The sequence below is a fragment of the Vulpes lagopus genome, chromosome 7, assembly GCF_018345385.1.
Source record: "Vulpes lagopus strain Blue_001 chromosome 7, ASM1834538v1, whole genome shotgun sequence".
Lineage (NCBI taxonomy): Eukaryota > Metazoa > Chordata > Mammalia > Carnivora > Canidae > Vulpes > Vulpes lagopus.
In genome coordinates this window covers 39017817-39030739 of record NC_054830.1, presented here as the reverse complement: position 1 = coordinate 39030739, position 12923 = coordinate 39017817, and the positions used below count along the sequence as shown (strand labels likewise).

At 40.0% G+C, this 12923-nt stretch overlaps 1 protein-coding gene across 1 annotated transcript in view; it reads right to left on the bottom strand.

Moving 5' to 3' along the window:
- Positions 1 to 12923, bottom strand: part of GXYLT2 (glucoside xylosyltransferase 2) — a 90565-nt gene that overhangs the window by 16862 nt on the left and 60780 nt on the right. The window contains exons 4-5 of the mRNA XM_041763158.1: positions 2543 to 2794; positions 1262 to 1385 (exon numbers count right to left, since the gene is read on the bottom strand). Of these exons, the coding sequence (XP_041619092.1) occupies positions 1262 to 1385; positions 2543 to 2794 (376 nt within the window). The remainder of the gene's footprint in view (positions 1 to 1261; positions 1386 to 2542; positions 2795 to 12923) is intronic.

Below are 12923 nucleotides of genomic sequence, written 5' to 3'. Positions count from 1 at the left end.
GCCTGTATCTCCCTCTGCCTATGTCTCAGCCTCTCTCTCTGTGTGTCTCATGAATAGATAAGTAAAATCTTAAAAAAGAAAAAAAAAGAAAAAAAAAAGTATCCTTTGTGCTTGGGCTAACTCTGGGGGTCTTTTACATGCAGCCAAGAGTCCTAACCAATCCATCTCCACCTAGAAAAAAAAGACAAAATCTGCTTAGGAGGACAAAAGAGGAGGTACAGACCATAACATCCCTATTATTATCAGAGGGAAATGGAATAAAACATGCCTCCAGTGAACAGCCAAGATATTCCCTTCATCTAATAAATTTGCAGTTGGGGATTTCCCCCAGAAACTGTTTCAGTCTGCTTTTTTTTTTTTTTCTTTTCTAGGACTTGCTCCTTCTAGATCTGAAGACTTATGAGATTAGGTCCTATCTCAGAGTTTTGTTTAAAAAAAAAATCCAATTACTTAGTAGGTGCTTCCAGGGTGACAGGTTATCACAGGCAGAAGTCTTTATAGACTGACTATAAAATAGTCTCTATTTTAGGATTTTGTAAAGCAAAGAAATGAGCTGAATAGTCTGGGTAACGAGTGCTTTTTCTCCCCCCAAAAAAATCTTTCTTGAGGAGAAAATATGGTTTTGATTTTAACAATACTAAGTAAGAAGAAAGAAAAAGAAAGAGGAAAGAAAAAAATTTTGTTTTAGGTGTCAACAACAAAAAACACAGATCAGAAATTTTCATCTCCTTCCCTCCCCCAACTCCACCAAATCAGTGATACAACCACGTAAGAAAGATTTCTTTTGCCTCAGATGAAAAGAAAAATGAATTGGGGAATCTAGGCCCTTATTCTAAGCTCATTTAACCTTGAACAAGATACTTAGCTGTAGGGATCCCAAGAATCCATTCCTTTCAATCTAGCAATTGTTTAGCCATGGAGGGCCTCATGTCTAGTTTATAATGTTGTCATTCAGTTCTGTGCCCTGCCACTAATTTTGACCACACTTCTTAGAAGAATGGTGTGGCAAAATCTAAAAGATATTCTCCAAAAATGGAGTCCAGTGTTGGAGGTTTCAACATTTGGCCTTTTGTGTCAGCAGCGTGAGGGCCGCCCCCGGGGCAGAAGCCTGGGGGGCAGGGGGGTGAATGAAAGAGCGCACTTCATAGGGGAACACCAGACACAATTCAGGCTCAGTTAATGGTAGACCAGACTGGAATGTGCTCTGTGAGACGAGGTGGGTGGACTCCTACACAAATGGCATTCTTGCAAGGGAGCCTACCTGGATTGAAATAAAAAATAATATTTAATAAATCCTGGTCTCCCCACGTGATGGCATTCTTGTACTTCTGGTACAGAGGGTACAACATGTCCTCCCAAGCCAAGCCTGTTGGAATCATGCTGTTCTGGAAAAGAGAAAACCATCAGAGCGGCTGAGGCAAAGCAAATACATCTTGTCGACCAAGAAATGGTGTTGAGGAATTGGTTCTCCTAAACCCCCAGGAATGGAGCAAACAAACAAGGAGTCCTGCTGGCCACAAGACACAGGACAATGCAAAACTAGAGCTGGACTTTAGAGTTTTGGCAGACGGATGATAACACATAGATACTTGATGGACTAGGAACCAGTAGTTGGGGCTGTAGTTTCTACTCAGAAAATCATGCCCAAATTGAACCTCTTTTTCATATGCTTAATTCTTGCCTCAGAAATGAAGGAACAAAATACAAATAGCAGAATTAAAGTAAGGGAAAACACCTTTTCCTTGTCTTAACATAATTTGCTTTTGAAATAGAAGCAACACATTCATAGAATAAATATTCAAACAGCATACAAAGATAAAATTAAAAAGTAAAAAATTCTTCCTCCATCCTCCTACCATTTCCACCTCCACTTTTCCCAGAAATATCCACAGTTGACAATTAGGTATTCTCTTAGGTATTCTTCTGGAAATTTCTAAGCCATAAAAGAGATCATCCTTTAGGGTACTATGCTCTCTGTTGCATTTTAACTTCCTCTCCTTGATACTTTTTAGAGATCTTATTTACCTTACTTATAGGTCTAATTCTCTCTCTCTCTCTCTTTTTTTTAGGTTGATCTAATTCTTAATAGGATGATGCATTTAAAAAAATTTTTTTAGACTAGTTCTCCAATGATGTTCATTTAGATTCTTTCCAGTTCTTTACTAGGATAAAAGATGAGGCCATGAGCAGCCTTGTACAAATATCTCTGTATACTTATATCCCTAGGATAATTCCACAGACTTTTTCATGGTTTTTGAAGCTTTGGGTATAAACATAGTTCAAACATTATAGAATTTAGAAATGCAACATAACATTCCTGAATAACAATTCTGCTGAAGCTTTAAATTCCATAACCACCTGGACTTTTCCTGAACAAGTATTTCATAGCTTCCCAAATATTTTCCTCTTCCCTGGCTCCTTCCATCCCACTACAAGCCACTTACTTCCAGAATCAATACACTGACAATCTAGGAAAATCACTGGTGAAATACCTAAAAAAAAATCCCAATTTTTAAACATGAAATATAAAGTATTTCTTTACCTTAAACTGAGCACTTCGTATGCGAGTTAAATTCATCAGCATGACTCCTGAATTAACTCCAGCAGAGCCATAGAAAGGGTGCCGAGCGAAGCGGCTGTACCAGCCAATCTTGGGGATTTCATGTTCAGGAGCCATGGCTGCGAGCTGTGTGGCGTTAAATTGCCTCAGAAGCTTCCAGATGTCATCGACAGGTCTCAGAAAGAGAACATCGGTGTCCACGTAAAGAAGAGAATCCACATCCTTTAAAATCACCTTTGGGAGTTTGCGGGGAAGAGGGTGAAAACAAAACAAAAACAAATCAGAAACAAAGGAAGTGGTCTGATACATCAACAGTGCCACCAATTTCATTGGTCAATGTTGAATTCTAGAAAGGGTACCCTTCTTAGTTTCCATTCCTCCTGTCACCTTTGACTTCAGGGATAAATCTTAATCAAGGGGTAGAGCCTCAAAGGAAAATAAATCTTGATTCAGAATGGTTTAATTCTAGGATCCTAGACTGTATTTGTTAAGGTTTGAACTCTCAAAGGAATGCCAACATTAGCACATGGACGGAGGCCCTCTCTTCTACTTTCATCCTCCAATGAAGCCATCTGTCCTTCTCTCTTAGTTTTTTCTTGGAACAGGTGGGTCTGGCATTAGGTAGCATGAATTGGACAGTCTCTAGACCAGTTCATGCCAGGCTTGGAGTAAATATTCTGTCTCTGGACCGTTTCTTCTATGTTGATGGGTATGACTACATCTTTTTGAAATAACATTTTCAGCTAAGATTTAGTCTTGGGAATAGGCGAAACAAGTCATTGGTCAGCTTTGTTTGTAGATCGGAATTGGCAAACTTTTTCTCTAAAGGGTCAGAGAGTAAATGCAACACTCTGTTGCCACAATACAAGCCTGCCACTGTAGTACAAAAGTGACAACAATGTGAAAAGAATGGGCATGGCTGTGTTTCAATAAAACTGTATTCATGGACACTAAAATTTGCATTTCATGTAATTTTTCAGATGCTACAAAATCTTCTGATTTCTTTTCACCATTTGAAGTGTAAAAACCATTCCTGGTTCATGGGCTATGATTTTTAACCTCTGCTGCAGTTCATTCAAGCCAGCTGCCTAAAGCAATTGAGTTCTCCTTCCCTAACTGCTTAGTTTACCAGAGTTTTGCCTTGGGGTTTGAGACCTCAAAGTCTTAGTGATAGTGTTATCTGCCTTGTCTTGCTATTATTCCCAAAATTTAGTGGTAGCTTAATTAAGGAAGGATTTGAATTTTCCTGGATCCCTGGCCTAACATCATCCTAATACCATAACAACACTTGCAATGGGCTGAATGTCTTTGTTCTTTCAAAATTCATATGTTGAAACCCTAATTCCCAGTGTGATAGTATTTGTAGACAAGGCCTGTGGAAGGCAATTAAGGTTCAATTAGATCATGAGAGTGGGGCTTTCCTGAACAGATTTGTGCCCTTATAAGAAGAGATGCCAGAGAACTTGCTGTCTGTCTCTATCATGTGAGAAAACGATGAGAAGCAGCTATCTCAAGCCTGGAAGAGGTACTTCACCAGAACCTGAAAAAAAAAACTATCTCTCTTTTTTTTTTTTTACAATGTAAATACATTTTTTAATGTGAAGAGGCATAAAATTTCCTTTACCACGTGTCATTTATCCATCATGTAATGTCAAATGCACCTGTAATCCCTTAAGGTGAGTATGATTCTTTGGAGGGAGAAGAGCCAAATCAAAGACATGATTCAGGGAAAGATATGCATACTAGACTGAATTCTTCAGAGGATAAAGGCCATTATTTTACATATTTTTAAACTCCCTAGTTCCTGACAGGTCCCTCAGAATATAGTTCCCCAGTTAATGAGTAGTAAATCAATTTACTGATTAAATTAGCAACTATGGAGCTGCCTGATAACAGCATAAAATAAATGGGATAATTCCAGAGTAACTGGCTTCTGGGCTTTAATTTTAAGGACTTTACAATTGGAGAAGGACAAACATTATGTGGTCTCATTCATTTGGGGAATATAAAAAATAGCGAAAGGGAATAAAGGGAAAAGGAGAAAAAATGAGTGGGAAGCATCATGCTGGTGCCCTGATCTCTGACTTCCAGCCTGCAGAAGTGTGAGAAAATAAATTTCTATGGTTTAAGCCAAACAATCTATGGTATTTTGTATTTTGTTTTGTATTTTGTTTTGGCAAGCTAAGACAATATTCCATTAGGATCCCCAATATTTAAAATTGATGAACATGCACACTGTTTGATATAGGTATCAAAAATTCAAAGAGATTTCAGACATAATGCTAATGATTGCTGGATTTTAGCTAATAAGGTTATAGCAAGATTAAGTCACTTTCTAGAATGTGTTTTCAGGGAAAAGAGACTGTGTGGTGTTGCAATAAAAAGCTAATTCAGAATTACAGAATCAGAGAGGAAGAGAAAGCTATTTGAACCCACGTGAAATAGTACAAATTTCTCTTTATGGCTGATTATCTAATAAGGCTTGAATAAAAGCATACAACATTAATGCTCTAATCAATTAAAGGTTATGTAGACATTCACTCAAAAGAACCTTGCTGACTTGATTACCCTAGTTTTTTTCTTGGCCCTAAGTCATCATTTTATTAAAGCTATCATTACTTTCTTTGACAAAATGTTACTACTCCTCATCAAAACAAAAAGACTCTACTGGAGAAGGTCTAGAAAAAAAAAAACTATAAAGATCTGAAGAGGGATCCCTGGGTGGCGCAGCGGTTTGGCGCCTGCCTTTGGCCCAGGGCGCGATCCTGGAGACCCGGGATCGAGTCCCACGTCGGGCTCCCGGTGCATGGAGCCTGCTTCTTCCTCTGCCTGTGTCTCTGCCTCTCTCTCTCTCTCTCTGTGACTATCATAAATAAATAAAAATTTATAAAAAAAAAAAAGATCTGAAGAATGGAGATATTCCAACATGATGTTAGAGGCCATATGTTTAATTAAGAGAGAAAAAAAGCAAAAAAGTGGTACTGGAAATCTATAAAACCAGAATAAACTTAAATAGGGTAAAATTTTTATTTAACCAATATTCTATTATTTGACACACAAGATTGCTCCCCTTTTTATCATTAGAGATAATACTATAATGGGTATCTTTTGGGGGGAGATTTCTAAGCATGTAATATGGGATTTCTTTTCTTTTTAATGTAGTAAATATTTACATGGTTAAAAATAAAAATATATTAAGGTAATGTGTTGACAATTTATTCTTCCTTGTGATTTTGTCACCGAGTCCCATTCGTTGAGGGAACTGATGATACTGGACTGCTCCATGTTGTGCCAGAAGTTTATTATAATGTAAGAATAAATAGCTAAATAAATACGTACCTTCCTCTCTTTTACTATGCTACAAATGGTAGTGTAGTGTACACAATGTTATCAGCCTGCTTTAAAAAAAATCATGTAGGAGGACTTTACATATCAGTGCATAAAGATTTTACTTATTTTTGATGCCCGTGTAACATTTCATTGTGTGGCTCTACCATAATTTATCTAACTACATATTGTAGGACATTTAGGTTATTTTCAAGCTTTTGTTATTACAAACAGTGTCACAATGAGAAACCTCCTTATCTTAATTCATTTTGAACACACAGGAGTGTATTAGTAAGGATAAATTCATTAAAGTATAATTCCTTAGTCAAAGAATACATGCATTTGTAAGCTTGATACATATTGCCAAACTACTTCTCTAGAAATGGACCAATTTAGATTTTGGCCAGAAATGTAAGAGGATGCCTCTTGCCCCTTACTTTCACCAGCATAATGTTTGGTCATGTTTTAAGACTTTGGCCTACAAGGAGCACACCTTAAATGGTCTTAGCCTATCGATTTATTTTATTTAATTTATGGAAATGAGAACAAATCTAGTCTTTTACTATTATTTTGCTCATATGTGTAATATTTACAGTGCTTTTCATTTCTGCCTATAGGTTTTTTAAAAAGTTTTATTTATTTGAGAGAGCAAGACTGAGAAAGAGAGAGAGGATGCACACGAGTGTGGGGGTGCAGGGCAGAGGGAGAGGGAGAAGCAGACTTCCCATTGAGCAGGGAGCCTGATGCAGGGCTCAATCCTAGGACCCTGAAATCATGACCTGAGCCAAAGGCAGACGCTTAACTAACTGAGCCACCCAGGTGCCCCAAATTTCTGCATTTCTGTCATTTAAAAAATTGACAGCTCCAGCAAGAATGAATGGCTTGCATTCTACAAGGGAAAAATCAGCTGGCACTTATTTACAGGTACTCTCGACATTCTCAGCTGATTCATACAATAAACATTTATGGAGGGTCCACTAGGTGCCAGGTTGTGACCAGCAGTGACTGAGACAGACAAAAATTTCTGCCCTCATGAGGGAGTCGCATAATAAATAAGACAAATATATTGATTATATAGTATATAAGCAGAAGAAGAATAAAGTAGGGAAAGGAACCAGGGGTCTCGGGTACAGAGGAGTTTGTAATTGTAAATAGGGCTGTAGAGAAAGCATCACTCAGAAGGAGGTGAGCAAATGAGAATAAAGCAGGCTGGCACATTTCCAGAAGAGCAGGGGACCAGTGTGGTTCAACCAGGGCCAACACAAGGAAGAAGAATTGGGGAGGAGGATACAGAGGGACGTGGGCCATTTGGGGCTTTGCTTGCCCTTGGAAGAACTTAGGATTTTACTGAGTGAGATGGCACCACTGGGGAGCTTTAACAGAGGGGCAACATGATATGACTTAGAGAAATGGTTACTGTGGGCCACACTGAGAACAGATGATTAAAGTGGGCAGGGGAAGTAGGGAGCCCCGTTAGAACAGCATTTTAGTAATTAGGGTGAGTTGTGATGGTGGCCTGGATCAGGGAGTTACAGCTCAGAGAGTGAGAAGTCAAATCCTAAATAGGGTTTCAAGATATGGCCAAAAGGATTTTCTGGTGGGCTGTGGGCATCATGTGAGACAAAGAGAAAAGTCAAGTGCAACTCCAAGGATTTTAACCTCAATGCAAGTTACGACAGAGTCATCTTTATCTGAGATGGCACCTGATGTGTGTCAATCCTGAGTTACCTGTCTGGCCCTCGTGGGTACCTACTGGTATTTGTAACTGCTGAAGCCTAGCTCCCTCCTTCCTACCTCGGCACCTGCTCTCCCTCAGATGTAAAGAAGCCCATTGGGTGCTCCTGGGAGGGGGTACATCAAGGGTTTCTGGGGGCACTGATCAAATCATCTAGCTCTAGACCACAATGGTGCTTTTGCAGGTGTGAGCTTGTTAAACTAAGTGTATCCAGTTTTGGCAGGTAGCTCATGTTTCTCAAGCAGACACACGATACCTAATGGTACATCTCAGAGACATGATAGTTCTTAACATCTTGAGTCCAGTATTCGTGAGTTCAATTCTAGGCAGGATGACCCCTCGCCCTGTGACATTGGACAAGTTCCTCTGTCTTTCCAGGCCTCAGCTCCCCATTTGTAAAAAGTGGAAAGCCATATTACCACCACCACCCTTCTCCCCAGGTTGTCATAATGATGTAGTGAAATAACACCCACAAGGTACTTGGTACAGTGGCGGGTCCATAGTCAGTACTCAACAAGTAACAGTGTTGTTACTGTAAGAAGTCTCTATGTTCTCCCTTGTAAAGTATCAAGTGTAATTAGTTACCATTCCCATCAATGCTCACAGCACTTCAAAACATGTCAACCACAAAAAGCCTTTTATAGAGTCATAGTCAAGCAGTTTTTGAACCTTCTGACAACACAATCTACTTATTACCTTAACTGAAAACAAGTACATAAGGCTTTTTTACTCTTTATCTGAAAAAACAAAGGACCGGGGAGGGGGGGAACCCACTCTCTCTATAACATTGTGTCTCTGGAGGCTAATTCTGCAGCAATTATTGCTGGTATTAATTTGAAGAGGATCATTTGGCCATGTTATAATGGGAAGAGGAATATTTACCAAAAGGATATAAAATTAGCCATTCTAATTCCCTTATGGAAATCAGTCAGCACTAGAAATGAGGCCTTTGTTTTCTTAGGGAAGGAGGGGGCAGAAAGGCAGCATACAATAGCCAGTTGTACGTGATCATGCTGGCTAACGGGTTTTCCTGTCCCTGCCCCCATTCACTGCCCCAACCTGAGTGGCTGTCCTCTGTGAAGCCTGCTGGTTCTTTGTGCTTAGTGACCACCAAAGGCTGGTCACAGGCAACAAGTTTATCAGGGACTCACTGTTTTTGCTTCAACTGTTCTTTGACGGTACAACTTAGTGGTTAAAAGCTTTCAGTTTGAAATCTAATTTCAGTAGCCCTCCTAAATCCACGAGGGGTATGTTCCCAGAGCAGCAGATGCCTGGAATGGTGGAAAGTACCGAGCCCCCTACACATACTATTTTGTCCTACACATGTATGCCTATGATAAAGTCTAATTTATAAATTAGGCACAGTAAGAGATTAACAACAATAATAAAATGGAACAAGCCCTATAATATGCTGTAATGAAAGTTATGTGACTGATGTCTCTCTCAAAATGTTGTGTTGGCCTCGCCTTTCTTGTGATGATTTGAGATGGTAAAATGCCTAGGTGATGGCATGCAGTGAGGTGAGTGATGTAGGCATGGTGACGTGACGTCAGGCTACCAATGATCTTCTGACCATGTGTCAGAAGGAGGATCATCTGCTTCCAGCTGAGGTTGACTATGAGTAACCAAAACTGTGCAAAGTGAAACGTGGATGGGGGGGGGGGGATGACTGTATCTGAACTCAAATTCCATTTCTGCTACTAACTATATGGTGTTGGGTGAGTTACTGACGCCTTCTATGCCTCAGTTTATCATCCTTTAAGTGGCGTAGGCAACCCATTCACAGTGCTGCTGGGATGATGAAATGGCACAGTGCGTGTGAAGCCTCTGACAAACACAGAGAAGCGCTCAGTTGATATGCCACAGTCTTACTATCATCCTGTCTCCACAAGGGCCAGGGTCCTTGATTCACAGCCTGGGGAGCAAGGACCTGGCCATAGCAGCAGTGGCCATTGTAGTAGTAGTAGTGAAAGAATGAGGCATATTCTCTGGTCTTGAGAGGTCTACTGGGGGAGGTAGCTAAGTGAAGCGAGGTGTAGAGGGTGACAGGGGTGGGAGGGAAGCACATATCATGGCCCCTCAACCAGTCTGCAGTGAAAGCAGAGAAGGCCTCCCAGAAGAAGCACCATCTACTGAGTGAAGAGCAAACAACAGGGCAAAGCGTACTGAAGGCAACTGGAACAGCATGTGGAAAGGTCCACAACCGAGAGAACGTGGCATAGAACCTGATGGCAAGGTGCCTGGTGGGGCTGGAGCTGAGGGGAAGAGAGCCAGGCTGCTGGGGATTAGGGGCCAGAGCAGACAGGGCCCAAACAGAAGGGATGCTGATGCATTTATACCGGGTCCTGAGAGCAAAGGGGAGATGTCAAACAATGTGAACCAGAAAGCCCAAGGTCAGACTCTTCCTCTCTTACTCACATTGCCTACATCCAACCATAGAGAGTCCTATCAGCTTTTCCTCCAAATACATGTGGATCTTCCCTTTTCTCTCCCTTTCCACCACCTTCCCAGAGTCCAAGGCATGATTACAGCTCCCCTAGTAGTCTGGACAAGCCTGTTTACTGGTCTCACTGTGTCCATATTTACTCCCCTCCCTATTCCTCACAGAGCAGCCAGAGGGATGTTTAATCTTTGACCATGGATTATTTACAAGTATGTGGTTTGATTTCCAAATATTTGGGATTTTCCAGATTTCTTTTTGTTGTTCATTTCTAATTTAATCCCCTTGTAGTCAGGGAGCATACTCTACATGACTTCAATCCTCTCAAATTTATGGTCCAGCACATGGTCTATCTTGATGAATTTTCCCCATGCATATGAAAAGAATGTTCTGCAGTTGTTGGGCACAGTATTCTATAAATTGTATAGCTGTCAATTAGGTCATGTGGCTGATAATGTTGTCAAGGACTTCCATCTCTACTGATTTTCTGTTTATTATAAACACAAGAGCTCTGCAGAGTTTTATCCCTAAACGCTAAAGCAGGGGGATGAAATTACTGCAAATTCACTTATATCAACAGATATGGTAAGTTCCAATGGTTTATTTTGCTTCTGTTTCCCTTGTCTTGGGAGACACAGCTAGTAAGAAGTTGCTATGGCTGATGTCAAAGAAGTTACTGCCTGTTTCTTCTCTAGAATTTTTATGGTTTCCGGCCTCACATATAGGTCTTTAGCCCATTTTGAATTTATTTTTATGTATGGTGTAAGAAGGTGATCTAGTTTCACACTACAGTCCAGAAATTGCACTACTATGTATCTACTGAAAAATGCAAAAATACTAATTCAAAGGGATATATGTTTGTAGCAGCATTATTTACAAGAGGCAAATTATGGAAACAGCTCAAATGTCCATCAACATCAATGAATGGATAAAGATGTGGTATATTTATATAATGGAATATTACTCAGCCATAAAAAGAATAGAATCTTGCCATTTGTAATGAGGTGGATGGAGCTAGAGAGTACTATGCTAAGAGAAATATGTTAGAGAAAGACAAATGCCATACGGAGTCACTCATTTGTGGGATTTAAGAAACAGAACAAATGATCATGGAGTGGGGGGAGAGAGGCAAACCAAGAAATAGACTCTGAACTCTAGAGAATAAACTGATGGTTACTAGAGGGCAGGATGATGGGGGAATGGGTTAAACAGGTGATGGGGATTAAGGAGTGCGCTTGCTGTGATGAGCATTGGGTGATGTATGGGAGTGTTGAGCCACCATATTGTACATATGAAACTAAATTATATGTATGTTAGTTAACTGGAATTTAAATAAGATTAAAAAGAAACTCAGATATGATTTGATGACTTATTCATTTTCACACTAATCATAGTCAATTATCAAAAGGGGAGTGTTGACATCTCCAACTCATATTGTGCATTTGTCTATTGGTCTAAGTATGTTTTTGCCTTGTAGATTTGGAAGCTCTGTTATTAGATGCATACTAATTTAAGTTGGTTACATCTTCTTGATGGCTTGATGCTTATATCATTATGAAATATTCAGGAAACTTTTTAAAAAAATCGATATTAGAAGATGCCACTTTCACTCTTAAAGCTCTTCAAGATTTGTCACTGCACTTTAAAATAGTCACAACACACCTTGGCCCACAAAAGGCTCTGCAGGATGAATACACTCTGCCCACCTTTCCAACCTCATCTTCTATCAGTGGCGTTTTTTTCACCTCCTAGCCTAATCTAAGGTTTTTCTGGCTTCAGGGCCTTAAACGTTTCATTATCACTCTGTTACTATCAAAGTCAGCAGAGCTGGGGAGCAAAATAACTTACTATGGAGTCAATAAGCTCTTGATCCTCTTCCTATATATGGCCAGGGCCTCCTCTGTTGCAGATGCTCTTAAGTCTTTGCTTAGACAGACATTAACATATAAATCTCCTCTTTCAGAAGGAAAATAAATTGAAACTATGAATTTCTTATTTACCAAGGAATCAGTTTTTGGAATGTTTTCTCACTTCACTCCCTAAGTTCAAGACATCTGAAGTGAAGAAGATAAGGTCTGCAAATGTGCTTAAAAAGAGCATCTTTATTGGGCTACCTGGGTGGCTCAGCATTTTAGTGCCGCCTTCCGCCCAGGGTGTGATCCTGGAGACCCGGGATCGAGTCTCGTGTTGGGCTCCCTGTATGGAGCCTGCTTCTCCCTCTGCCTGTGTCTCTGCCTCTCTCTCTCTCTCTCTCTCTCTGTTTCACATGAATAAATAAAATCTTTTTTTTTTTTTTAAAAAAGAGCATCTTTATTGACTATGAAATATATGCACAACCTCTGATGCTCTTGTCAGTTTCAAGGTTTGTAAGCTATTGCTTTATTTTTATTTCTTTAAAGATTCATTTATTTATTAGAGGGAGAGAGAAAGAAGGAGAGAGAAAGCGGGAGAGGGAGAGGGAGAAAGAGTCTCAGGTAGACTCCTTGCTAAGCATAGAGCTGGCCATGTGCTTAGCACTATCTCAGTACCCTGAGATCACAACCTGAGCCAAAATTAAGAGTTGGACACTTAACTAACTGAGCCACTTGCAGGCACCCCTGCCAGGTATTGTTTTAGATAATTGCCTAAAGAATCAAAACTATGATTAGTGTGAAAATGGATGATGTTCCCAAATCATACCTGCTGATGTAAATGACTTAGCAGTAATTTGATGCTTCTCCCCTCTTTATGATTCTGTTCATTAAGCTCCATGGAGCTCCTGTAATTTATGATAAGCACCTTCCCTGTCCTATTAGTGAATTGCTCCCAAAGGCTTCCCCCATGTAAGCAGAGCTTTCCACTCACTGTTCTGGAACACCCAG